This window comes from Eurypyga helias, unplaced genomic scaffold (assembly GCF_000690775.1).
Source record: "Eurypyga helias isolate BGI_N326 unplaced genomic scaffold, ASM69077v1 scaffold4405, whole genome shotgun sequence".
In the NCBI taxonomy this organism is placed as follows: domain Eukaryota; kingdom Metazoa; phylum Chordata; class Aves; order Eurypygiformes; family Eurypygidae; genus Eurypyga; species Eurypyga helias.
The window spans coordinates 97,926-124,672 of record NW_010249334.1 but is presented as its reverse complement, the minus strand read 5'-3'; the positions used below and the strand labels follow the sequence as shown (position 1 = coordinate 124,672).

General features: G+C 42.1%; 1 protein-coding gene across 1 annotated transcript; it reads left to right on the top strand.

Annotated features, from left to right (window-relative positions):
* The first annotated feature begins 453 nt into the window (after positions 1-453).
* On the top strand, positions 454-26,747 carry USP3 (ubiquitin specific peptidase 3). Its single transcript, XM_010151313.1, has 15 exons — positions 454-463; positions 2,654-2,714; positions 5,094-5,225; positions 11,637-11,720; positions 11,941-12,022; positions 14,200-14,282; positions 15,322-15,435; positions 16,124-16,237; positions 20,406-20,552; positions 22,474-22,580; positions 22,743-22,823; positions 23,722-23,840; positions 24,176-24,289; positions 24,408-24,475; positions 26,046-26,747. Exons 1-15 carry the CDS (start codon positions 454-456, stop codon positions 26,209-26,211), a joined length of 1,482 nt encoding a protein of 493 aa, XP_010149615.1. The 3' UTR covers positions 26,212-26,747.

The following is a 26,747-nucleotide window of genomic DNA, read 5'->3' as shown; positions in this document are numbered from 1 at the left end:
ACAGAATGCAGTCTGCAGCAACCTTTACAAAAAATCAATTATGTAATCCTTTCAGAAAAGTGCAATTGTAGGTCACAAATGTAGTACGGGCTTCTGTGTTTAATCTTGGGAGTAACTTCCATGTTATTTGAGTTATTTGAGGGAGGAGATGTGTGTGCAGAAGATAAACTGCACATTTCTAATGTGATGCAATTCGAGCAAAGTTCCTCCTAAAAGTTAAAGCAAACAAATGAGCCATCTTTTCCTATTCCCTGATATGTAAGATGGAACATTTCAGTGGACACTTTTTTGGCATTGTGCAGTTGGTGGACTTGTTTGCTGTCATTGTGCAAAACACTTAAATGTGGTGTGAACTCTGCAGAGTGAGGACTACTTCAGCATAATTTAACACTTGACAAGCAATCACTGCTGCTATTTAAAATACCCATATGTGAAATTGTAATTGTCTGGTACATGGTGGAAGGTAAGAATAATAGTTTGCATGATAATACTTTGACCTACTGGTGGAGAACCAGTTCTGCCCACAGATGATAACATAGTGAAAGCAAATGTTGTGTCCAGGTGGAACGTTTCTGCTGGGATTTTAATGCTAGAAGGGCTGTTTCATGTTCCTGACAAGGGAAGGTATCGGGTAGTGGTTTGTTCATGCAGTGCTTAATCTGTGTTTAAGTGCATGAATGATTTGGCTCCTTCTGCTTAATTTTTTACCTTTCAGTTTGTGTAATTCAGGAAAATAAAATTGTATCAGGTTCACTGGTGGTCCATTTTTAGCAGGTGATGGCTATTTAAGGTCTTCCCTTTCTTGTCTGTTTGCCTGTGCCAAATGATGGTTTTCTCAATAACTCTTCGGTCAAATCAGACAAACTTCTCACATTTTTCTAACTTGAAATGTAAGCCAAAACAGCTCTACCTGTCTGTCCCCTACCTAAGATTACCATCCCAGCTGTGGGAACCCATCACCTTCAGAAACAGGAAAATTTGTTTTGAACTGAGACATGTGAGAAAATATAATTTTCAAGTAAAGTAGTAATGGCAGCAGTTGAAGAAAACCGTTCTGGAATCTTTACTAGAAAGAGTTTAAAGTAGTTAATCCGAATGATATTTCTGTGAAATGTGCTTTTTTCTAGTGAACATAGCAAAATTCTTAAATATTCCTTGTATTGTGCCTGTTAATTGAAGTACAACAAATATTTGTAATAATGAATTCAAACCCAGAAAATAATTCTTTAAGAAGCAGTGTTAGCTAGTTTATTTTTCTGTCTGATTTAAATAAAAGAAGCAAAATCTTGGTGGAAAAGTATATTGGTTCTTCTAAACAGCTAAGCTACTAACTCCTCTCCCAATTAAAAACTGACTCCCTCCTTGCTTTTTCTTTTTAATTAGCATTTAATTTGATGAAGAAACTTCTTTCACTTATGTTAGCTGAGGATAGTCTTTGATCTTAACACTTTGATATACCATGGCTTGTAGCTTGGTGAACATATTTTTAGTTTTGCCAGAAGTCCTGATTTGGTCTGGCCAGGTGATGCTGCCCTTTAGCAGCTTCTGTGTGTGCCTCAGTTTCCCCCCTTCTTTCTCTAAGGTGTGACTCCAGACAGGGAAGACTGTTCTCAAGCTTTTCCACAATAAATAACAATAGAAATAATTTACATGTACTCTAGAATTTAATCTTCTTTTTGTCCCCTACTTTTTCTTGACTCATAGAAATTTTGTTCTGCTTGCCTGTTTTCATGTGTTGTGTCTATGTGGGTTGTTTAGTGAGATTTTATTTCTAATCTGAGTTTGCAGACTTTGCTACTAGGTTGGGGTAGGAGTTGAAATATCCATCCCATTTCTGTGACTCTGCCCTGGGATGGTGTTCATCACTTTCTGCTGTTTTTTCCCTTTTAAGCCCTTTAGTTTAAAACCATCCATGTTTGTTTAATTTAGGTCTTCTAGACTTAGAAGACAGCTAAATACTTAAAGAACACCTTCTGGTGTCTTGAATGGATTGCCAAGCATGGCACTGGGTTATATTTTAACCTTTCAGCTGCTTGTATGGGACTGAAAGGGTAAAATCTTTATGGAGAAAGCCTTTACTAGCACTGCAGCATAGGGATATGTATTGTATAAATGGGGTGTATTAACATGCATTGCACAGTAAGATATGCTGTGTGCTTCTTATCAGGTTGCCAGGCCTTCTTGCAATATCTGCTTTAAAATGGCTTCTTGTGTTATGAAACAAAAGTGAAATGCTGTGGCTTTTTCTCCTGTGTTTGGTGGACTGCCTTATTGAAAGCCAAAAGAAAGGTTTTTAAACTTTACCAGTGTTTTTGCTACTTCTGCTTCTGTTATTTCTGTATTGTATTTCAAAATCAAGTAGACTTTGTGGATGTAATACAAACAAATTTACATGCTTGATAGAAGGTAACAGGTAAATGTGTCGCCTGTGACCAAAACCCAAGCCAGAAGGCTAATGTGCTTTAGTGTCAATAGCTCTTCAGTCTGTTAGTTTAGCCCCTAATAGAGGTTAGTGAGCACGACTGGCTATTTTATGTAACTGCGCTGCTAAGGTGGAGTCAGCAGAGCTGTAGCTAGTGCTCAGGGTGTGTTACGCAACTGTGGTATCAGAGCCAATTCATTTAACACTATTTTTTTTTTTAATCTTTCCTAGTGTGCCGGTCAAATAAAAGTCCGTGGGTCTGTCTGACGTGCTCAAGTGTCCATTGTGGAAGGTGGGTACAAAGTGGTAGTGTGCAAATTTTTTCATCAAGCCTTTACCTTTTTGCTTTGTTGCTTGACTCTGTGGCAGTTCATTCAAACTTTTCCTGAACGCCTTATGCTTCCCTGGAATAAACCTTTCATGTTCTCATTTACCATTGTATGTTTATACCGAACACACTTCTTTGCTACCTTGTGCGAAGCCAGAGATTGTACTCAACGTAATGTTTTTTCCCAAAAGAAAAGTGTACATCGCACGTGATTGCACAGCTGAAAAAGTGCCTGGAGAACTGCTAATTCAGTCAATTACCGTCAAGTCCCATTCTGTAAAAGAGTTTCTGTTGTAATAAGGTTAAACCAATGAGAATTCTTGGAAAGTCACAAATCCGAAGTTGGCACAGATTATTTTGAGAAAAATGGCAACTGTCCAGCCTAGACAGAAAATACCTTAAATGTACTGTAGTGTCGTTTTGGAACACAGTTACTGCCATAACATATAAGGACTAGCTACCATCAGAATTCCTTCAGAGTACACCAGGTTTTTGTCCATAATAGTTGAAGTTCACTAGAAGAATTTGTAGAGGAACGATATAGTCAATGCTGTTATTTATGTGTCAGGATAATTGCAGAAAGTTTGCTGCTACGTAAATGTTTGAGATGCAGGTGTTAATGAGAATGCCGTTAGTGCTGACATTCAGACAGTATCTGAGATGTGAACAGGTTTTCATCTGTAGTGTAGCATCTGTGCTGGTGGGCTTTTATTCTGGAAAGGCATCATTCAACTCTTGGTTTGTCTTCTAAAGTGGATTGAATAAACGCCACATTTTGTTTCTTTGAGCTGGATGGCAGTAACTGCCACAATTCTGGTGATGTCTCTTATTCAGAGTTTTCAGCACAACCTTCCTTTTTTTTTCTCCATTTATTTGAAATTTGTACTTGGTGAGAGCTAAGAGAGGGGAAGCTATTTGAGGTTATGTGATGGTGTGAAATAAGTAGTTGGGGATATTTTACTTGTTACCAGTTTTTAAAAAATACTATTACTGTCCATGTAGGACCTTCCTTGTGTGCAGTAGACATGGAGTCAGTTATTTATGCAGTTTGCCTTTTCACACTGCTCCCTTCCTTAGAGTGGAAAATAATTGCATGAGAAGAATGTGATACGCCTCGTAACGGGGCCGCTTTTGATCATAAAACCACACAGCATGTTCAGCTGTTCAGATAATGTTTGAAATGAAGGGAAGGTAAATAGAGCTTTTCAGATCTCCACTTGGTACATCCTGCAGGTTAGCGTCACTGGCAATGTTACTGACAGTCTTACAGCAGCAGAGCAGTTCTGGTAGGAGCGTAGCTTTATAAACATGTCATTTGCACCGTAAGTGGGAAACCTCCTCCTGCAAGCGCAGCTGTCTCGATCGGGTTGTGACAGAATTGCTGCAGGATTCTGCCAGCACAGCAGTGTCGGTAACCCTCTGGCTTCGGTGCCTTAACTAGCACAGCGGTGTTAGCAGAGTTGCTTACTTCTGCATGCGAGAACAAGCGTAGAATACAAAGACCTTCCTGTGGAGCATGTGCAGAGTTCCTATCAGTTAGCATTACTGAGTTCAATGAGCAAGAAATGAGGGAGAAGGGAATTCACCTGAGGTCTGGCCGTGCACATCTAAGTGTCAGTGGTTTTCAACTGAGACTTAGGGGTCTTGCATTTGTAATGACACTTTTTTTTAATTAAAGATGCTTATTTTTGTAGATCTCAAATTTTGAGTGTGGAAATGCTCATTATGTTAGCGAAAGAGCTGTAGGATTTTAGATTTCTTTTTTAGTTACGTGACCCCTAGAGCCTTTCAAATTCATGAAATTAATATTAAAGCCTTCTACATTTTATCAAATCATGCTGCATAATGGGAAAGCTTAAAATGGATGTGGTTTTGTATGATGGTCAGCACACAAAGTAGTCACAAACGTGGTGAGTGCTGGGTGGAGAAAAATGTAGATCTGTAAAAAAAAAAAAAACAAAACCCAACCAAAAAAAACCCCACAACCCAAACCCAACCATCTATATGGGAAAGCAATATGGAGAACTCGCCATGTTAAGGGGTATGGAAAAAGGGAGCCAATGATTTTCTCGGTTGTAAAGGTGCATCAGTGTTCAGGGTCCAGATCCTGAGGTTTGGTACAAGGATGCTAGTTTGTGGTTGCTGTGAAAAAGATGGAGAGATGAACTTGGACAACGTGGGAGAATAAAGGGGTAAAAAGTTAGAAAATTTAACCAATGCTTTTACACAGGTGAATTGCCTATTTTAATACCTGTATAAATATCGGTTGCATATTAGGCTGCCTTTTTTCTTCCTTCAGTGTGTAAAAGTGTAACAGTACTTTTTGTTTTTCTTTTATTTTAGATATGTGAATGGCCATGCAAAAAAGCATTATGAAGATGCACAGATTCCTATGACCAATCATAAGAAAACAGAAAAACAAGAGAAAGTTCAGCATACTGTGTGTATGGATTGCAGTAGTTACAGTACATACTGGTAAGGGTTTAAACGCTGTAATTTGACTTTTTCATACTAGAAGGTGAAAACTTCAGACTCTTGTGAAGCATTACATTGCACACGTTTTTGAGCCCTTCATCTCTTGATTTCCAGACCTGGTTGTTCAAAACCAGTTATGAAATAACCCTCTGTTTTCGCATGTGTATTCTATTGGTTGTGGCTAAACTGCATTTCAAATGACTTGGCAGAAACTTTTTGAAATAAATACTATTGATGTGGTTTGGAGTTGCTTCTGTTTGCTTTGGGATATGTTGAGAACCTAACCTTTTAATTGCAAAAGCTGCCTTTTGGTTGTAGTTACTCCTTCCATCGAATCGGTAAGGCTTTCACATGGCCTTTATTTGTCACAATATCTGAAAGGAAAGTAAACCACCATAGTTCCTGCCCAAGAGAGGTGTGTGTTGTTCGTTCTGCTCCCCCGCCCCATATTAATTATTTTTAATTCACTCTGAAGAAAGGCTTCTTTTTTTTTGGTGATTTGGTGCAACCTGTGTGAGTTTGGGAAAGTGATGGATCCTGTTGGGAAGCAGCAGCATCATCTCTGTGGCAAGATTAGGTGGCAGAATCACAGAAGTGATTCCTTTAACAGAAGAATGGCCTGGGCTGGTTTATTCTAGCAGTTTCTTAGAGCGAGATATGAGCACTCTTTAGGGAGATTTAATAGTTACACTGGTATTGTCAGCTTCCCTATCTTTTTCCAAAGAGAGCGAAGGCTGGAAGTCTGTTGAAAGCAGTGCTTTTGTGTGTTCAATGTCTGCCATCCTCTTCACACCTAAGCAAAACATGACAGCTGCTTCCCCATTTCCTGTTAGCTTCATGGTTTTCCCATTACTTGAGTGGTATGGCAGTACAGGATCAGAATAGTACAAATCTCAGGGAAAACAGTGTTATGGTCTTGTAAAATTGCAGGGAAAACAGTGTTATGGTCTTGTAAAATTGCTGAGTTTATAGCTCTACTGATTGGTATTTTGTTCAAATACTTGGGTATCTTCTGTGTACTTCATCAGGGAAAAATCTTTGCTGAAGTTTGGGTATCCGGTTTTATGAGGAATATTTCTGAAACAAGTATCTCTATCCCCCTGCAAGTGAAAGTGACAGTTAAGAGCTCTCACCTGAAGAAATTTTGTTTGGAGCAACTCAAAAATGATTCAGGTGGTGTGTTCAGCAATGACAAAAGCTGTGTGACTGTTAAGCATAGAAGAGAGGGAGGTTTGCCTAGCTTTGTGATGTACGGGGATTTTGCTCCTATTTACATTTTTTTAAAATGACCAGCATTTTTATCTGCTCCTATCTGAAAACATTAGAAACCAAAATTTTTCTAGTGATACCTATGCACAGGTTACAATCATGGGAACAGCTGTGCGAAGGTAGTTTCACTTTCCCCATTAATCGAGTTCTACATTGTGGTGTTTTGTTTTGTTTTGTTTGAAGTATGACCTATCTTTTAGTCACTCACGCTAGGGGTAATAATGTGTGGAGGAGGAATTTTTTAGCAGGGTGTTTGGAATCTTGCTGAGGCTGGATGAGTTACATTAGCAAGCCAGAGCACCTTGCTGACCTTCTCCCAAACCCGATAGGGGCATTGCAAAATGATACCAGCCAAACTGAGGACTGTGGGATGTGTTACTGAAACAAACTGTGCTTGTGAGGAGCAGGTAGGGACGTGCTTCGGGAGCTCAAGGTGTTTCACAGCCTGTTTGTGGTAGGACAGATGAGAAGCAGGTGAGCATGTGATGTCTTTACTGCTGTAATTGAAGAATAAAGCTGAGTCATATGTGGATGAACTCGAACTACTTGTAGAGAGCTTTGCCTCGGGGAGTTCTAGTTGCATCTAATTCACTAGCAAATTATAACTCTCCTATGCTAATGTGACGCTGAACAAGTTTCAGAAGCAGTATATCTTTGCTTTCATTAGGGTATTTCAGATTTTTCCCACCTGATAATCAGAAAAAGATACCTGAATTTGTTACTGCACCCATTTTTTCAGTGGAAATGAGCCTTAGATGTGTAAAGATGGAGCAGGAAGTATTCAGGCCAACTTTGGCCCCTCTATTTCAGACAATACTGTAGAGGCTGCTGCCAGATAGTGTTTGCCAGTTTAAGCATAGTTGGGTGAATTCAAGTCATAACTAGGTACTTTGGAGATTGAATTTTAAAATGTTATTTGTTAGCTTCTTCAGTGTAGACATGAATCCTGTGGACAGTGCTATGTTTATGTGATGATGTTTCTTTTAAGTGAACTTTTATTTGAAGATATTAATATTAATATATTATATATAATATTTTATGCTAGCATTGTGGGCAACCTCAATCATTTGAAAGCCAAGCAAATATCATCCTAAGACTTAATTGAATTTTACTTCTACTGCAAAAATTACGGAGATGTTTAGATGCAGTCCTGGCTTTTATATTTTCATCTGCAGCTTTGTTTACTGCACAGAGTAGAATATTCTTGTTCCATTTTTTATCCCATTGATCCCACTTTACCATGTTCCTTATCTTGTATGATATTAGCATGTATGGGCTCTTTTCTAATCAGAAGGTATTTAATCCTTTGCTTTTCTTTGGCCATGTTGTAAACTTCCATGCAGTCATGAGGGCACAGTGGGAACTATTGAAGCTACCATGGCTTACAGAATTTTGTTTCTAGTTCACGTGCAGTCTTGTTGTAAACCAAAACAAGATGAAGCAATCTGCTGTAATTGCACTTGAGTGTGTGAAGTCTAGGTGTGTATGCTTCTGTGTGATCGCAAGCTCTCAACATAGCTTTGAAAGGAAACTGTTTCAGTTCTGGTGAGACAGTGGATGATTTTTAATCTGTATTTATGAATTTGGTAATGTTTTGAAAAATACAGGCATGCTTGAGGTAAATACTGGGCAACTAGGGATTTGCTTTCCAGAGGGTTTTGATCTCCTAGGTCCTTAGATTTGCCTGTTCAGTCTTCACAGTGGAAAAGCTGAGAGAATGTTTCTCTTTTATTTTATTATGAGAGTACGACTCTCTTCTTGATTCTTGGTCACTTTTGTAACAGTAGATGTTTGAGACCCTAAGCACTGAGAAAAAGAGGCTCCTGAATTCCACTTTTTGGAGGTAATCAACCTTTCAGTTAGTTCTAAAGTACTGAGCACAAAGAGTTTACAGAAGTACAGATCTTTTCTCTCTTCAAGCTATCGTATGATGCTTTCTTCTGCTGTGTTAGTGATTTCTTTTCTGTGCACGAGAAGTAAATCGATCTGTGTAGGAAGGCTGCTTTCAGAAATGCTTTTCCTGAAAGAGGACTCTTGCAGATTTCTTTTCTCTGTGCTAATGCACAGACAGCTAGCAGAGGAGAAGAAAGGCTGCCCTGTTTGTGTATTTGCATAATATGTTTCCTGTGTTCATTTAATCCCAAACACAATTTGCAGGTCAAATTTCTGACCCATTAGCCTCCTTGTTATCTCTTAAAGGGACATGGTTTTGCTAATGTGTGTGTGTCCTGCTGATGTAAAAATAACTAATTGCCAAGGACTTTAAAATTGCATTCTTTTTCCTTCTCTTCATGATGGCGGTTCTAGTTAAAAAGCAGATTTACTCTGCTAGCCGTGAGCTTCTGAAAATGAGATTGCTTAGGACCATTATTTTGCATTCTACAGTCAGTAGAAATTAAATATAAAAAGCCTTTTGTTGAGACAGAAAAACTTCATTTCTTAGTTTAATCATATAAGGTGTTAGCACAACTAAGGAAGCTTGGATTTTCTCAGTTTTTCTTGTCCTGTAATTCTCCAAGTCCAATCAGGGCTTTTAAACAAAGCAGGAAGTTCTGCAGTCTAGTGGAACGGCCAGCACTAAGCAGCAGTGTTCGTGGAGCAGTGCATACATTCGCTGGCTTGCTGCCAGTTTAGCAGAAAAGGAAGCCAGAGAAGACCAGGCCTCGGACGTAGCTGAGGTGCTAAAAATAGAAAGTGCATGGAGAGAAAGATACTGTGTTAACCCATATAAGGGGCCTTCCCCAAAGTATAGAAGCTTGTTCTGTACAGTTGCTGTTATTGTAGAACTGCTGAATGTAAAAATGTATTGTTAATTTGTGATGATCCTGGGCATCACAAGTTAAACATCTGTTTTGAATGTCAACTCCACACAGAGAAAGTAATCTCTTGGCAGTTTACCTTTAAGGTGTGTGGGCTTAGCAAAATTCAAGCTATTAAAGCATAAACGCTTCCTGTGCTGTTTTCTTTGTTTATCCAAAACAGATAAGTCATAGTGCTATTACATCTGGTAGTAGTGCTGACTCCTCAGTGTTACATTGGAGGTGGTTTGAAAAACCTGCCCTCTTAAGAACAGAAAAAGGAGCAGCTTGCCTTGTTTTTTACAAGTGAATCTCAAAATTATTTTTCCACTGTTACAAGGACCCTGACCTTTGATGTATTTAGTTTTATTCCTCCATCTTGAGGAAAGTGCTAACTTGCAATTTTATGTAAAGATGTGACTGGTGTATGAGATCAGGCTAAAAAAAAGGTTAACACAATCTTTTAAGGCATGGGAGCAAGTATTAAATCATCTTTCAGCAGTATAGTAGGCTTAGAGGCTTTCAGTGAGCTTGCAGTCTGCTTTCATTCCCTGTTTATGAACATCAGTAGCTACACAACTAGAGTAGCAGTGTCACTGTGACAGTATACCTGGGGGTGTGGACACTTGCTGTTAGGGAGAAGTCAGACTGTACTGTATCCATCTGCACCATGCTGATCACTCTCCAAGGCTGGCCTGGGTGGTGTGCTCTGAGAGTGGCAAATGCAGGAACACTTAATTAGGATAAAGATGAATAGGACTACCTAAAACATGGCTGAAAAATAAGCACATCTACAGACTTCTTTCTCCTCCCAAACTAACTGTCTTGTAATTTCTGGATCTGGCAGTAGTATCCATAACTGCTGTGTTTGGTGTCGGGAGTCATACTAATTTCTCAGAGGCAAAAATCAACAGAGATCCTGGACAGACTGGTCTTGCAGACTCCCTTCGGTGGCAAGGGCCTCTACTTTCTCAACTCTGCTGTAGTCTCTTCAACAACTAAGTGTTTGAATAACACTGCAGTACTGCTGCCTTTGAACTGCATCACGGATTTATGCAACCAAGAATGTAAATTCCAGTTGTGCCTGAAGTCGATAGCTTCATTAACTTAGGGAGCATGGATCTTCTCCAGCAAAGGAGTAACCTCAAACAGTGAGGATGTATTTCGCATTTGGCTCAGCCTGTGCTAAAGGGAAAAGAGAGAAATAATTATGGTTCTGATACTAAACGTATGCAGTAAGTTAGTTTTGTTCACAGGAAGCATTCAGTTGCCTGCCTGAATGTGAAGGTGCAATAAGATGCTTCACAGTAAGCACAGGGCTGACCAGAGTAAGCACAGGGCTGACAAACACTGCTCAGAGCTCAGTTACCATTGTGGGACATGGGGGAAGGGCAGCTGTGACAAGTCTCTGCTCCCTTTTTGTTGCAGTGCTCTCAGAAGAGCCCGGTGCTAGCGGTGTTAAGTCTTTTCTTACCTTCCTGTTTCTCGTGCCAGAATACGGGTTGTCTAGTTGCTGAGCCTGGCTCTTGGCTAACCCTTCAGGAGTACTGTGTAGTGTCATCTGCAGCTCCTGTGCACTGCAGCAAGGCTGCTGCTTCGCTGGCTGCCTCCTTTGAGAGAGGCTCGAGGAGGCTGCATGGAATTCTTGGTTTACTGCTGGTGTGGATTCTGCAGGGCTGGGCTTCCTTACTGACTGCAGCATTTCTGTTTCTTAAGGGATTACTTTCCTTCCTTCCTGGCCCCCCTGTATATAGGCATTGTCTTCCTTCACAGGTGGAAGAAGGAGCATGGGTAAGCAGGTCAATGTCACTCTGCGAGCTCTGTTCCTTGTTTTTCTGAGGGCAAGAAATACCAGGGGTTTAAAGTACCACAAAGCAGCAGAAGTTAATGCCATCTTGCAACAGTGTTCTCCTAGTGACAATTTTCTTTGTTACTCTCTCATTTCTTCAGATTGACATGTGTACTACAACACACCACCCCTCACCCTTTAGAAATGGTCTGTACCTTTGCTTTTGTGCACTATATGAGGCATTACAAGCCCACAGTTTGAATATTAAATTATAATGAGCATATTGAACTGGATTTCTGCACTGGGACAAGCTTCTGATTTCTAAGAAAGAACTGATCTAGAATTAAAAAACATGTAATAAGGTTGTGCCTGTACTTTCTCTTGCTGTGGGGTATTTTTCAGAGGGAACCAAATTCAGTATGAGGTGTTGTGCTCCCGTTCCCCTCGTAATCTTCCGCCGAATCACTGCAGTGCTTCCCACACGTAGGCTTGCAGGACTGCTTCGGAGTACTTAGTAAAATCCTTTGTACATTCTGATACATGTTTCTTTTGCAGTTATCGCTGTGATGATTTTGTAGTCAATGATACCAAGATGGGCCTGGTACAAAAGGTCAGAGAACACCTACAGAATTTGGAAAAGTAAGTAATTTGTTTACATCCAGACTGCTTTGGGTGGACTTGTAATACTGCCTCATTTAAGTGGTATTTCTGGTTTATATGTAGATATGTATCTAATATACATATTTTGGTGATTCTGAGTGTGTGATGCTGTGTGTGCTTAACTATCCTTTTCATCACCGAGAAGCAGAAGTGTATTTGGTTTTTATAGTAAGTAACCTCTTTTAATTACTTTCAACAGTTCAGCCTTTACATCAGACAGACACAGAAAAAGAAAGCTATTGGAAAACTCATCTCTGAACAGCAAGTTATTAAAAGTAAATGTAAGTATGGCAGACCTGCTACAGTGAATTTAAGGGTTTTTTCTAAACCTGTTGAGACTTATAGTTGGCCTTTAAATACTTACAGTCAGTTACCCAAACTCTGCTTGGTTCGCTTTGTCTTTCTCATCTCCTGACCACACAGCTAGATGAGCCCCTTCTTATGAAAGAATGTTTGATATTCTGCATTTCTGTTTACTGAGACTTTGTGCTTCCCTGTGCTTAAGAAGGGTTGTATGTCAAGGTGGAGCTTCAGGGCAGTTTGAGCTTGGTGGGATCAGTGAAATCAGAAGGAGCTAGTACCTATTGGGGTTAAAATGGGGCTAGATGTAAGACTTCTTTTCTGAGCAGACAAGGGATTTTTGTGCCTTTTTTTTATTCCAGTGCAGAAGGCATAGAAGCAGGTGTACTGTCTTTTTCTGGGGGGATAAGGGAGCAATTGTTAGGAAAAATCAGAAAATTTTAACAAGTTTTTACAAAAGCTTAGTAAAACTTGTTTTTAAAAGGAGCCGTGGACTCTCCTGAAAGCTTTTCTCACTCATCTCCCTGCTATTTTAACTTTACATCTGCAGAGTAACACCCAGCCCTTGCTAGACAGCCGAAGGACTACACAGTTTCTTCCAAAGAATGTCCCAAACCAACTGTGTCAGTTTTCCACAGTTTGGGTTGAGGGAGTTTGTAATTCTCATGATTTCTCCCAGATTTTAGGCAGGGAGAGAGGAGATACTGTGATCCAGCTGTATGCAACTGCTTCTTTTTCACCCTCAGCCAGAAGGAGTGGCAGAGCAGTCCTGTTTCTCCTTGGCCTGCAGGGCAGGGGTGTAGTCACAAGGAGCTGAAGGAATGGCCATCCAGCTGTGAGGAACAATTACCTGGTTACCTGATTAAAAATGTGCTACCTACAGTCAGTGTAGGGTCCTCTGAATGTGCTGTGTGTCCTGTACTGTCCCAGTTGCAGGGTGAATGAGGAAGCCTGGGAGAAATAGTGCCTTTTTTTTTCTTTTTTTTCTTCCCTGTGGTAACACACAGCATCATTGTCTGGCAAACTCAAGACAGTAAAAACCTGAAGGAAAATTCTAGGCAACATTTAGATATGGAGAAGACAATGAGAAAGCATAAGCTTAATGCGCAGACTAAGACCAAAAGCAGCTGTTTTCTCAGCTGTGTTAATACTTGAGGATGGTCCGTGGCAAGAGGTGATCTTTCTGTTGCTGGCACGCTGGATCCTCACCTAGAAAAGACAAGGCTCTGCGGTTTGCAGTAGTACTGTGCTGTCTCACTGTGGGCAAGAGTGAGAAAAGACTAGGCTAAGGACACCGTGGTGTTTGCACCTAAAAGTTTTTTCCTTTATTGGAAAACCGGTCTTTTTCAACAATTCTTTCTGAATTGGTAAATTGCTTAAGTAAATAATACCTTTTTTTTAATGTATATGCAAATATCCTGCTGCCATTAGTTAGGGAGAGTAATTAACACATCTTCACCAGAGGTGGTGTTTGTGGTAGATTTGGGGAGGAAAAGAAGTTTTATTGGACCACTTTTAACCCGTATTTGGTAACCTGGATTTGCAGGCAGTCTGGTGTCAGGCATTATGCTCGTTTCGAGAGACTACTACTGAAAGATAGCCTAGCACTGAAATTCCGTTACAGCAATGAAGAATGCCCCAAACTTTGATGAACTTCCAATGTGGTGTTTCCTAAGATGTGTCTGAGTGCTGCAGATTCTAGAAATCATAAGTGCAGCACTGTCCACATTTCTCTTCCCTCTCTGCTCAGCCTGCCCTTACGATTATTTGGCAAAAAAGCAAGTGGCTAAAGTTTAGAGAAGTTGCTGTCCAGGTCTCACCAGCAGTACTGGAGTGTGCATATTTAACATATATACACAAACACTTGGCAGTAAAAGCCTGGATTAACTCTGTGTTGTCCTATTCTAGATTTATTTGCACAGGAAGAGATGTAGTTTTCTGTTGACAGGAATGAGTAGGAAACAGGTTTCATGTCAAGATGGAGCTTTAAGGCAGTTTGAGCTGGTGGGGTGGTTGCTTTGGCTTTAAAAGTGCACTTTGCAGACAGAGTGGTTTGTTCCTGTTTAAATCTATGCTGATAGGACAGTAACAACTCTGTGGGGAGAGAGTCGGGGAGCAATGATAAGTCTGTCTTTAATTCAGCTGTTTGCACTTCCAGGGAAGCACCACTGCCGCTTGTGCCACAGGCCTTCGGAACCTGGGGAATACGTGTTTCATGAATGCAATCCTTCAGTCGCTCAGGTACCTCTGGCGCTTTCCCCACGCCTCTGTGTGAGTGGTTGTGTGCTGTAGCACTAGGCCGGTGAACTTGGGAAGTTAGCACTGTACGACAGCTTACCTGGGCTTGCAGGAATGGGTGTGTGCAGGTACCGTAAAGATGTGTTTCACGGTGTGAGGGACTTGTGTGATGTAGCTTTCCCCAGGAAGCCCAGTGTATCCTCAGCGGAAAAGGAGGCTGCCCTTTCATTGCTGAGACTGGTGGAAGCATGCTGAGGCTTCTGGTCAGTGTGAAAGCAGAGACAGCACTTTGAGGGACGGGGTTGCATGGAAGCAGGTTTCTGCAGCATGGGGATCATAGAATTATGGAATATTCTGGGTTGGAAGGGACCTTAAAGATCATCTAGTACCAACCCCCCTGCCATGGGCAGGGACACCCTCCACTAGACCAGGTTGCTCATAAGCCTCATCCAGCCTGGCCTTGAACACTTCCAGGAGTGGAAGGAGATGCTATGCCTCTCTTCACTGCTGCTCTGTAGTTGTCCTTTTGCATTTCTGAATTTGCCTGCTTCACTGGGAGATTACTGAGTTGGGCTGTAGCAGGACTAATTGGTCTCTGGTTTCTTTCCCATCATTCAGGCTTCACTGGCAGGGGTTGAGGGATCTGCTGCTTAGGTTCCATTGCTGGAGCTGTGGTAGCAGAGGTGAGGATTGATCAGTGGCAGCAGACATGGAGTTAACCTCCTCAGCAGATGCAGTCTGGTTTGTTAGGGAATGCCTTCTGATACCTCCATCTGTCACAGGATCTGTACCTCAAAGCAGAGCCAAAACGTAATGATTTCAGGTAGTTGAGGTGGTGATGATATTTACAGACCTGCTCAGTCATTTACAGAAGGTATCTGCTACAGTATTTCTTGTATCTTGAACTGTTTGTGATTGCCATTGCCATCCTCAATCACTGCATGAAGTTGTGTTTATGCACCAAGAACAGGCTCCAGAATACATAATACTCTGTTTGGTCTCTGCCCTTTAAGGATGTCATTAATTTTTCCTTTTTCCATAGTAACATTCAACAGTTTTGCTGTTACTTCAAAGAGTTGCCTGCTGTGGAGCTGAGGAATGGGAAGACGGCAGGCAGACGAACTTACCATACCAGGAGCCAGGGGGATAACAACGTGTAAGCTGCACGTCCCTTGTCAGCACTGAATTTTATGGGAAACACCAAATGCTTGGGTAGTGCAGCTGCTATACGATTTCAGTGTTGGAGAATCATAGAAAAATGATTCATGGGGGGACAGATTCGTAGAAAAATAGTTGGCTGTATGAAAAAAGGAACTTGTGTCACTTGCAGTTTGCTTTTATAGGTCTGGTGCTGCAGGGGGAGGCAGTCAGATACATCAGAAAGCAGTGGAGTGTAACTGCATCGAAAGTAAGGTTAAGCAGGGCTAGTTAAATGTATTCCAGACATTATGTTACTTGATTGAAGCTAAAACAGGGTCATGGGGGAGTGTCTGCAAGTGAACAGGGCTGGGGGAGGGGAGAAAGAGTAAATGACTCACAGTCCGTAGCGTGTTTGAGCAAGCGTTAAAGGGATGATGTTAGCAGTCAACAGTAAAGTGGTGAAAGGTGAATACATTTCCAGGAGAATCCTCAACAACTGAAATGTAATTTTCCAAGATGTGTGTCTCTCCAACATTATGAGTAGGATTTTGGACATGAAATCTTTGAAGTACTGAAAAGAATATTTTCCCAGTCATTACAACCTTAACCAAAGTAATGCCTGATATTTGTACCATTGAGCTAGTAAACCTGTAAGGGTTGTAAGACAAACCCATATTAATCACCAGGTTTTGCTTCCTTTCCAGGTCATTGGTGGAAGAATTCAGAAAGACACTCTGTGCTTTATGGCAAGGAAGCCAAACTGCATTTAGTCCAGAGTCTTTATTTTACGTTGTTTGGAAAATCATGCCAAATTTTAGGTAAGTTTTGTAGAATAAGAACAATATTCTTGATTGCAACCTTGTCTTGCTGGTGTCCTGTTCTAAAGTTTGCCGCGTCAGCGGGATGCACTCTCTGCAGCTTTCCCATTGGCCCACAAAAACGCTTTGAACAGGATCTTCACTTTGATTGACAGTTGTGTTCATCAGTAGTGCTTGTCTTTTTCCCCTTCCCTGCTACCACATGCTACATGTAGCAGTGTCGGAGAGGACAAACATCTCAAATACTAAAATAGTAGTAGTTGTTGAGCCAGTGTTCCACAGGGCGGAAGAATCGAGATGACTGGTAGGTAAGTGCCAAGTGCGAGGTGTTGGCAGAACCCAAGCTTGGCTGCCACAAGAAAGTGATGCAGTCAGATTAAGAAAGGTGCAACACCTACAGGCCTAAATGCAAACATACTGGCTGAAACTTCCTTGATTCTCCCAAAATACTGTAGTCACCAGCTGGACATGAAATAAGGGCTGTAAGAAAAAAAGTCTCATGCATAATAGGCATTTTGTGCCCATATTGACTGAGACAACGATAAAAAGCAAGGGAAAAAGAAGGTTACCCAAGTAAATCAAAGTATCGTTCCTCTCCAAGGTCTCCCTGTCCTGGCCCCTGAACCTCTTTCAAAGGAGCACTGAAACCTGTTAGGATATATTGTGGTGAAGGTAAGTTGCTCCGTGTTCTCAGGTAGTAAAGATGTTGTGTTATCTGTTACATCTCCAGCAGTGCTGAAAAGATGCTGTGAACACATCTGCTCAACGAGTATCTAAATAACACGTCTGTTGTGTTCGTCACACTGCCAAATATTTTTCACTTGGCTTATGAGAATCAAGGAAGTTTAATACCAGTAGTTGCAAGCAGCAACCAAAACATTGTAGGCAAACGAACATCATCTGTAACGTCCTTGACCAGCGTCCCTATTACAGTTTTCACTATAATTCTTGCTAGACTGAGTAAGAAACCAGCTAAAGTTCCTCAAGCAGATTTTCAGCACTGTGGGTTCTATCACAGCTTTTAAAAGTGCTGTTTTTTGGGGTTCTCCCCCTCCCCTTTTTATTCCCAGTTAGCTGGGAACATGCCCATGACTGTTTGGGAAGAGAACTCATTAAATCACATGGAGAATAGTGTCAGCTGCCTGGTAGATCCCTGCTCCCACATGGGCCAGGGAGAAAACTTGAATTTGTTTAGTGCTTAATTGTACCTTGTAAAAGGTAATGATGCTACAATTCTAGGCCTGCCCCGTGCGCTGCTCGTGAGAGTGGGAGGTGGGTGGACGTACACGTGAAAGAAGGCTGGAGGAGGCAGGGTGTTAACAGCAAACTGTCCACTTCGGCTTGTGCTTATGAAGCCTGGAGTGATGGGACGGGGGAAGGGAGCCTGGTTGGAAACCTGGTTTAATTGTTTTAGCCCAAAGAGATTTCAGTTGATAAAGGCACAGTGTGCCTGCCTCCAAGGGCTGCAAGTGCCGCTGTTCTTATGGAAGGTTCTAGAAAAAACGGCTGCTGATGCACTCCACAGCCCTGTCTCATGGCCCATGCGGGGAGTAGTGTCACCTGCGGTTACTGTAAGGACCACTGGAGTGCCTCTTGACTGTTGGACAGAGCTTGCTGCTGTCGTTCTGCTGCACGCTGGGCTAGTTCTCTAGCCTCACGCTGAGGTGCAAGATGTGTATTTTGCTGATGTACTGCTGTATAAATAGTATGCTCTTTTCCTAGCAACTCCTCCTGTTTACATCCTATCTTGTTGCCTGTAGGAAAAGGAATGTCGAAGGTGGGCTTGAATTGAGTTGAATTGCTTCAGGTGGCTGGAGATCGCTATTATTACACAAGCTATCAGAGAAACTATGCTTTTTGCTGACGTGCTTTTAGATCACAGTTTATTTCAAACAGGGCACCGTCCATCTCATCATCTTCTTTTGAAGATGTGTATCTGTGGTTAGGCTTTTTAACAGATGCGAAGAACCTGTCACCTGCAATTAACATATTTGTACGCCAGTGTAAACACAGGCACCAGGAGCACAGCCAACAATGTGGAATGATTCCAAAGGTTATTTCATCAAATTTGTTGCAGAACAAGGGTCCCATATACTTCAGAGCTCTTTTATGAGGAATTTAATGTTGAAAAGGTGTCTGAAACAAAGACTTTCCATAAATTGCATCTTCAACTGTTTACGATGGTTGTCTGTGTGTTTACTAAATTGAAGAGGTGTGCATTCGGTAAACACAGCAGAATCTTTAAAATTACCCTGCGGTGTGCCCAGCTAACAGGCAGCTGTGAAGCGGCGCTCTGCTTTACTACCTTGCTTCTTAGCAATGTATAATTGCTTTGCAACTTTGGGAGAGTTAAGTCCTGGTTTGGGCTGTAGGGGACTCTGGCCTGTGGAAGTGTTTCTGTGTGCCGGTTTCTGTTCAAAAAGGTAGGTAGTGCTGCCAGTGTTTTTCGGGGTGCAGTTAAGATCCAGACTTGGTGATTTCTTTTAAGGCTGCTAGTTTGGAAAAAAACATGACTAATTGTACAAGATGAGAAGGCTTCATTTCATTTTTATTGTTACCTCCTAGCGATACTTGTGTAGGACATAGCGATGTTCGTCACTAAGCACACCAGCTGCATGCTGCATGCTTCTGTTGCACAGAGTCTGTTCTCTCTTCTCTTCAGTTCTGGGGGCTGCCATGAGTCTTTTATAAGGACATTCCACACCCCCCCAAGCAGTAGCATAAAAACCATCTTCCCAGACATTGCTATGTGACTATTACTGCCAATACTTAACATGGAATAGTGAGAGGGAAAAGGGGCGGGGGAGGCATGATAAAGCAGCTTAAAAGGATGGACAAGAGGAAGAGGGAGAGCCAGCTCTAAAAGGGGCGGGGGAGGCATGATAAAACAGCTTAAAAGGATGGACAAGAGGGAGAGCCAGCTCCACTATGTTGGGATTTTGGTAACTAGGCCTACAAAGACTTGCACGTCATCATGCCAGAGTTGCACAATGCTGTCCCTGTTACACAGCGTATGCTTTCCGACTTCAACTCAGTGTACATCTTATGGCAAATGGATAGCAGTTGTTTGCTGAATCTGATGCATGATTTAGTTTAACTTCAAAGGCATACGGCCTTCTCTGTTCACTTAATTAGGCTCGTCAGTAGTGAAGTAACAATGGTGACTCCTTGCGCAGCACTGCAGCTGATGGCACGACACAGCTGAGGCTGGAGCCCTATCCTACCAAATCCAAATGCTCCAGAGATGCTCTGGATACCCCACCGCTACCTCCCTCTCACAACACATGGTGTCTGGAGTTATGCCAGGGTGGACTGAAGTTCTGAGCATGACAATAGATCTCATCCTAGAAGAGTAAAGAAATCTCTCTTCTATCGTAACTGTTTCAGACTTCATACTGTTGCTCAAAGATAGATGTGGCAAACAGAGGCACAGATTCAACTGCTGGCTTTGGTGGAGAGGGGCACAAACAGGCAAGCAAAGCCCTGGAACTGCTCATGTGAGTGGGATGAGTGGCTGAATGAAAGCCACTCAGAAACACTGACTCTCAGTCCCACACAAGCAGTACATCTCGTCGTGTCTTTTGAATCTTACCAGGTTTGAGATTTCAATACTCTGACTCTAATTTATGCTAGTTTCAAAGCAGGGATGACTAGTGTGCTGTCCGAACCTGACGTGCTACAAATCCAATTTAGTCAAAGACAAAGCAGAAAGAGAAATCCTTTGAGGGGAAGTCGCTGCTACCGTTGTGTGTTTTCAGTTAACGTGCAAACGAGTCCGAAGACGCTACTAGCACAGACTGAGCCTGGTGGGGCCAGTTAACATTCACCGAGTTTGTGAGCAAATGTTATGTCTGCTGCTTCCCGTCGCTTTCTAAAAGGTCTCTTCCTTTCTAAAATATGTGTTCTTAAATGTTTCTCCATCCTCCTAAAGAGAGACAGGGGAAGAGAGAGCTGCCAGGGACCAAAATTGCTTAAGTTTGTCTAGACAGAGCTGTAGTTTGTCAAAGGCTACTTGGAAAACTCTTTTGGGACAAAATCATGTCTCTGCAGTCTGCTCGGTATTACTAAAAAAGCAAAGGTTCTTTCATGTGACACTGGTGCTCTCTGTGTGTCAGCACTAAAGCAACCTGTGCATTTGGTGATTTTTGTGGTTTTCTTTTCTCTTAAGGGGGTACCAGCAACAGGATGCTCACGAGTTCATGCGTTACCTTTTGGACCATCTACACCTGGAACTCCAGGGTGGCTTCAATGGTGTTTCACGCTCAGTAATTTTGCAAGAAAATTCTAATCTGTCGGCAAGCAACAAATGTTGCATGTAAGTAGTGTATTTTTAATTTCCTCAAAACTGTAATGCCTTTGTATGGGTGTGTATGTGGTGATGTGAAACTTTGAATTCATGGTTCCCTGTCCGGTGCCTTTGTGACGTTATGCAGGTTATAAAGGCGTGGTGGCATCCTCTGGCATGTGGATCAGCATCTTTCATAGGTGCGAGTGAGCGTGCAGGCCATGTTGTAACCATGTTGTAGTTCACTACTCTCAGCAGTACAAAGAAAGAAGTCTGTATGCTCTCGTCTGTACCCATACGGAACTCTGTCCTGCTGGGACAATCTCATTGTCGTGGGGTGACAGACAGCCTGAAAGATACAGGAACAAAAAAGATACCAAGTATTGGTAGGCTGAAATTGTCCGCAGCCCTCCTGGATTAACAAGTGAGCAATGCAGTTACAGTCCAAAGTCAATTCTCCTGCAGATGATCTTGCTAAATTTGCATATCACATGACAGAGTTACAGCTGCTGCTTTTGTTCCTGGTAGTTTGACTGTCATGTTGCTGTGTGTCTTGAAACAGCAGTAATCCGTGTGTTTCATTCTCTCTACTTCTCAAAACACTGTTGTTTCTGAATTCTGTCCCAGGTGTGTTTTCTCTCAGATTGAAACTGTCACAGAGAGAAAATTTGTTAATTTGCTTCAGGAAGGAATGTTAAGTCAGCTCAGCCTTCACATTTGGTCCCTATGTTCTTGGATTCCCTACGTAAGAGTTGAGTGAGTTTTCCCTTCCTATGCCATTTAGTAGTAAGCAAGTCTGTAGTAAGCAAGTCTGAGAGATGCAGGGATTTTATAGATGCTTTGTTAGAGACAGCCTAGCGTTCAGACTCTGCTCTTTAACACATTATGTTGCTTTGCTGATGCTTAAAAATTCCATATAAAAGATTCCTAAAATGTTCTTAGAATTGAGGTGTATTTGAAAACTGAACCAATTTTGTTTTATCAACATTGTGAATGACAAACTCCAAGGAGAATTAAGACTTTGTTCACATATCTACTGTATATTTGTCTTGAGAATGGCTGTTCGAATGCATGGTGAGGTGGAGTGAGCTGCCTTCTGTCAAGGGCAGATTAAGGTCACATACACTTAAATGCCAGTGTAAAAGAACAAATATGCTGTGAACGCTCTCTTCCTGAGTGCCACTTTATTTGGGTAGCTGTTTCCTTCTGCTCAACAAGCAGTGTTCAAAGCAACTGTGAAGATGTGGGTGGAGTGCAGATAAAGAACACGGGGCTCTGCAGGCTTGTGGTGTCAGCTCTGCAAGCACAAACCAGCAAGTTTAGAAGCTGTATAATAATAAAACTTACATATGTTGTGTTTTTTTAATATTGGAGTATGAGAAGGAGTATGAAAAGTAAGTCCATTACATAATTTGCTAGAAAATATTAAAATAATAATCAATGGTGATGATGCATATTATCATATCTTCATGTGACTTAGGCAGTCTTTAGAAGTGCAGAAATATGCTTTGAGAAGTCATAATGACTTGTAGCAAGTGGTGTAGAATTAAGACCAAAATATGCTTGATTTACCTGAGAGGGAAGAATTTTTGTTTCCGGAACAGCCTTAATTACAGGATTAAAAATACTGCACCCTGTGAGCATCAGCTCTCCACTACAGAAATGCAGTCAACCGGAGTACCTTCAGCACTGAAATTCTGAGCATCTGCTTAGAGCATACGCAGTTCACACTCTCTTCAGGTGCAAGATAAAGCAGAAGTATCACAGCAGCTAAATCCTTGCACTCTATAATTCTGGGGCGAATAAAACAGATTAACTGGGTCGCTCTTTGTTACGTGTGGACAAAACTGTTGTACCCACTAGCAGTGAGCTGTAAGCGTGTTAACAGCTACTGAAAATGAAGCTCAGGCATTCTGACTGACTTTCTCTCTCTGATGTGGTTTTGGTCTAGAAATGGAGCATCTACTGTTGTCACGGCGATTTTTGGAGGCATTCTTCAAAACGAAGTCAACTGCCTAATATGTGGGACTGAATCTAGAAAGTTTGACCCATTCCTAGGTAAGGTGCCTCTTGCTGTACTGGGTGACCTAAGGCAGAACAATAAAACTGAATCTTGGTGTATTTAGATGTCACGTGACTGAACCAGAGTTCTAGCTTAAAAAGATCAGGCATTGTTTTATTCAGCCCTGATTATTTTTTTTTAAATCTTTGTGTTTGTAGACCTTTCGCTAGATATTCCAAGTCAGTTCAGAAATAAACGTACTAAAAATCAAGAGAATGGACCAATGTGCACACTACGAGGTAAGAGTGCTTGTGCAATGGCATCGTTACCAGGATTAAGGGTATATACTCTTCAGAGTAGCTATTTCAGTGGAGCCAGGCTTTCCCTGAGGCTGTGACTTGGTGCCACCTGCCACCTAATTTTATGAGAATTTGTGGTAGAAGGTGCCACACTAATTTTTCATACAGGGTTTACCCCAGTCACTGTGTACTGACATACTGTTATGACAACCTGGGGCTGAGAAGTGCTTTGGGAGGTCAGCTGAGTATTCCCGTGTATTCCAGCTGCTCCAACCAGCACTCACCTGCGTTGCTGCCTGTTGGCGTTTGCTGAAGCTCTGGGTGTAGTCTGTGCCCCTTGTGCACAGTAAGGATGGCTCCTGGGGGTTCTGCTTTTTCAACAACGTAAATACAGCCCTGCAAAGTGGGGCAGTAGTGCTGGTACTGCTCTAGTTCTAAAGGGTGTCAGTTTATACAGATGTGTGAATATGCTTGCTGCGGGTTGTGAAATACTAATCAGAACCCCCTTACTCCCTGTGGTCACTTTGTGCCTAAAATCACCTTTAAACATGGAATATTCTTTGTTAGAAAGTCATGTTGTTTCTTTGGAAAACAGTTGTGCTGAATGTCAGATGGAATCTTGTTTAAAAGATAGAAATTTCATGAATGCCTTTTTTCTCTTGAACTGCTTAAAGCTGCATTTTCAGGAACGGGATGCTGCATGCTACAATGTCTAACTGTAGTAAGACATCATTACATAGCTTTTTGCTGTACAGACATATCTGATAACTAGGACGGCTGCAGCAGGCGTGCACACCTTCTCCACAGTGCTGCATTTGTTGTACCTCACGTTACGCAGTCGCCTGACGTCATCTGGAATCGGGTTTCTTTGTGGTTTTTGTATCTCGTTCTTTTCTAGACTGTCTTCGCAGTTTTACAGACCTGGAAGAACTTGATGAGACAGAGCTGTATATGTGTCACAAATGCAAAAAGAAACAGAAGTCCACCAAAAAATTCTGGATTCAGAAACTACCAAAGGTTCGTGTGAGCATGACAGGTACCAGCATGACAGCATGTCAGGAGAAACGACCCACTGCTAACCCTCCCATAAGCTTGGGTAGCCGCTGGGCACCAAGTTCAACCTCTAAGAACTTGATGAGACAGAGCTGTATATGTGTCACAAATGCAAAAAGAAACAGAAGTCCACCAAAAAATTCTGGATTCAGAAACTACCAAAGGTTCGTGTGAGCATGACAGGTACCAGCATGACAGCATGTCAGGAGAAACGACCCACTGCTAACCCTCCCATAAGCTTGGGTAGCCGCTGGGCACCAAGTTCAACCTCTTCCTTAACGCATCCTTCCCTCCGGCAGGTGCTGTGCTTACACTTGAAGCGATTTCACTGGACAGCATACCTGCGAAACAAGGTTGATACGTACGTTGAGTTTCCCTTACGAGGCCTAGACATGAAATGCTACTTGTTAGAGGTACGAAGACTCACCGATAGGTTCTGGAGAAATGTGCTCCATGACATGTCTTTATTGTGAATTACAGTGGGTGCTGTTGAGAGCTGAAGAGGGTTTTTTTCTGTTTTTTTAACCCCAGCCTGAAAACAGTGGCCCAGAAAGCTGCCTGTATGACCTTGCGGCTGTGGTTGTGCATCATGGTTCAGGGTGAGTACTGCAGTAAGCCTGCTTCTTGGCAGAGACCCCCTCCCCAGTGAGGTACATGCGGAGTTAATTAAGGCTTTTCTGTCCCTGTGAAGGTCTGTATTTTTACTGGTGGAAATAAGCAGTAATGTGTAAACACCTCAGCTGAGTTACTTCAGGGAGATCTGTGCAGTTATTCCTGGGATGCCCACTGGCAGTCTTTGGGGTGATGACTGCAAGTGTGAGGCGGAATGAGAACAGCCTAGTTCCTCTGGGAATGGAAAGCCCTAAACCAACAGAGCGAATCAGGGGGCCTGCCAGAAGTTAATGCCGCCTTTCTAAATTCTTAGTGCAAAGCAGAACTATTGTCTTCCTCTTCCATTCACGGTGAAGGGCACGTGTGCGTTTACGCCGCAGTGCGTGCAGGTCTGGAACACCTCTAGACTTCACGGTTGGCACAGCAAACGCCATTACCCTGTACTGACCTGCTCTTCTGCAGGAGGGAGCATTAATAGCCATGCCACAAGGCTGACTAGGGTCAAAGTAGAGTTGCTGGGTGTGTTTAGTTTTGGTGTTCTTAGGTGGTTTTTCCCTTTTCCCAGCCCTGGAGGGATCTGTTGAGAGCAACAGTAGTAGGGACAAGACAACAGTTCATCCAGAGAGAAATGGTATTTTGTTGTTCAGGCAATCACTGTATGGGTGTGAGCTGTGAAAGGAGTTTTCTTAAAGAACCTAAATCCCATTAATCAAACCTTGCCAATACCTGAATTCAGTACAAAGGTGCTAACCCAAAAGTTCTGTCCAGAAAGCCCCTCCTCTTGCTTTCTCTAGAGGAATGGTCTGGACTCTGAAAGAGTCTCTGAAGGCAACCCTTGGAGCACCACAGTGCATCTGACTGGTGCTTCAGTCATAGGAGAAGGGTATAAGGGACAGCAGAGGAAAGCTGGTCCTGATTAGAATGGAATGAGGTGGTTGGAAACATCGGGCGTGTGTTGTAACACGTAAGCAAGGGAGAGCAGGCCTTATCTTGGTGTGGCAGGGTGATGAAAATGGATGTGTCTGTAGTTCTGGTATGCTAGATCCAAGAGATCTGGCTCCAAGAGTCTGTGAAGGTGAACTTGAAACATTTCCTTCTGGGTCTTCTGTGTTTTGCTGTGAGTGCTTTTGATTAGATTTAGACTGTGTGAATGTCTCTAGATGTAAACGGGGAAGGTTTCTGAAAACAGAAGTGAAATCTTTACAAGCTAATGCTTGAGTAAGGACAGGTGATAGTCCTGATCCTGCTGTAGGCAAGGACGGAAGGTCAGTGTTGCAAGAAGCCTTGCTTGCACAAATCTGCGGGATGCTAATAAACTCCTATTAAAAACCACTTTTGAATCATCCCAGTAAGTGATTTTACTTCAGATAAAACTGTAATTTGGAGATTCTGGAGCCCCCTGATTAAGAAGGGGGAAGCATCTTACCAACCATTGTAGAGGGCTGTCGGTTCCTTTCTTCCACTGGTCCCTGGAAGTCTCTTAGCCCTGACAGAAAAGGCATAGGAGCGTAGGGTGGTCTGCCTCCTTCTGACTGTCCTTTCTTTCCCCGCTGACAGCGTTGGCTCTGGACATTACACCGCGTACGCAGCCCACGAAGGCCGTTGGTTCCATTTCAACGACAGTACTGTAACTTTGACCGACGAGGAGACTGTGGTAAAGGCCAAAGCCTACATCCTCTTCTATGTGGAACGGCAAGCCAAATCTGGATCAGACAAACTTTAATACCTCCTTTTAATTCTTACTTATCAAGTCCACCGGACAAAACATTTCCATTTTTCCGTAAATACTTGATCCAAGACTATTAATTTCATTGTGCACTTTTCAATTTCCTCTTGTGGGTTTTAGTTTTGTTGTGTCAATGGTAGCATTTGACTTAATGAACTTGGACACAAACTAACATTTTTTTTAGTTATACCAGAAAACCTCAGCAGATTTTGATTTGCTGCTTTAGTTGTGATAACTCAATTTTTATATATATATAGTTTATGAAATACTTAGTTATTTGACTTTTTTATATTAATGTTTTCAGTTCTCACTTTCTAAAGGCACATTTACATCAGAGAAGCTTTCTGTCCTCCTTACGAGCAAGATAAATGTGCTTCTGATTGCGAGGAGCAATATGTCATGCTGTCCTCACAGCTGTTCCGTAGACATGGTTTAATCTCTTTAAGTCAAGGAGTTGTCTGCACGTGCTATTTTCCCTCGTGCAAGAAACTGTAAGTAGTGACCTCTGAACAATCATTCTTTGTCTGCAGAAG

Coding starts and splice junctions, on each gene's coding strand:
- USP3 (XM_010151313.1), top strand. Junction 23,841..24,175: donor GGATTCAGAAACTACCAAAG/GTTCGTGTGAGC, acceptor TCCCTCCGGCAG/GTGCTGTGCTTACACTTGAA. Junction 24,290..24,407: donor TGAAATGCTACTTGTTAGAG/GTACGAAGACTC, acceptor TTTTAACCCCAG/CCTGAAAACAGTGGCCCAGA.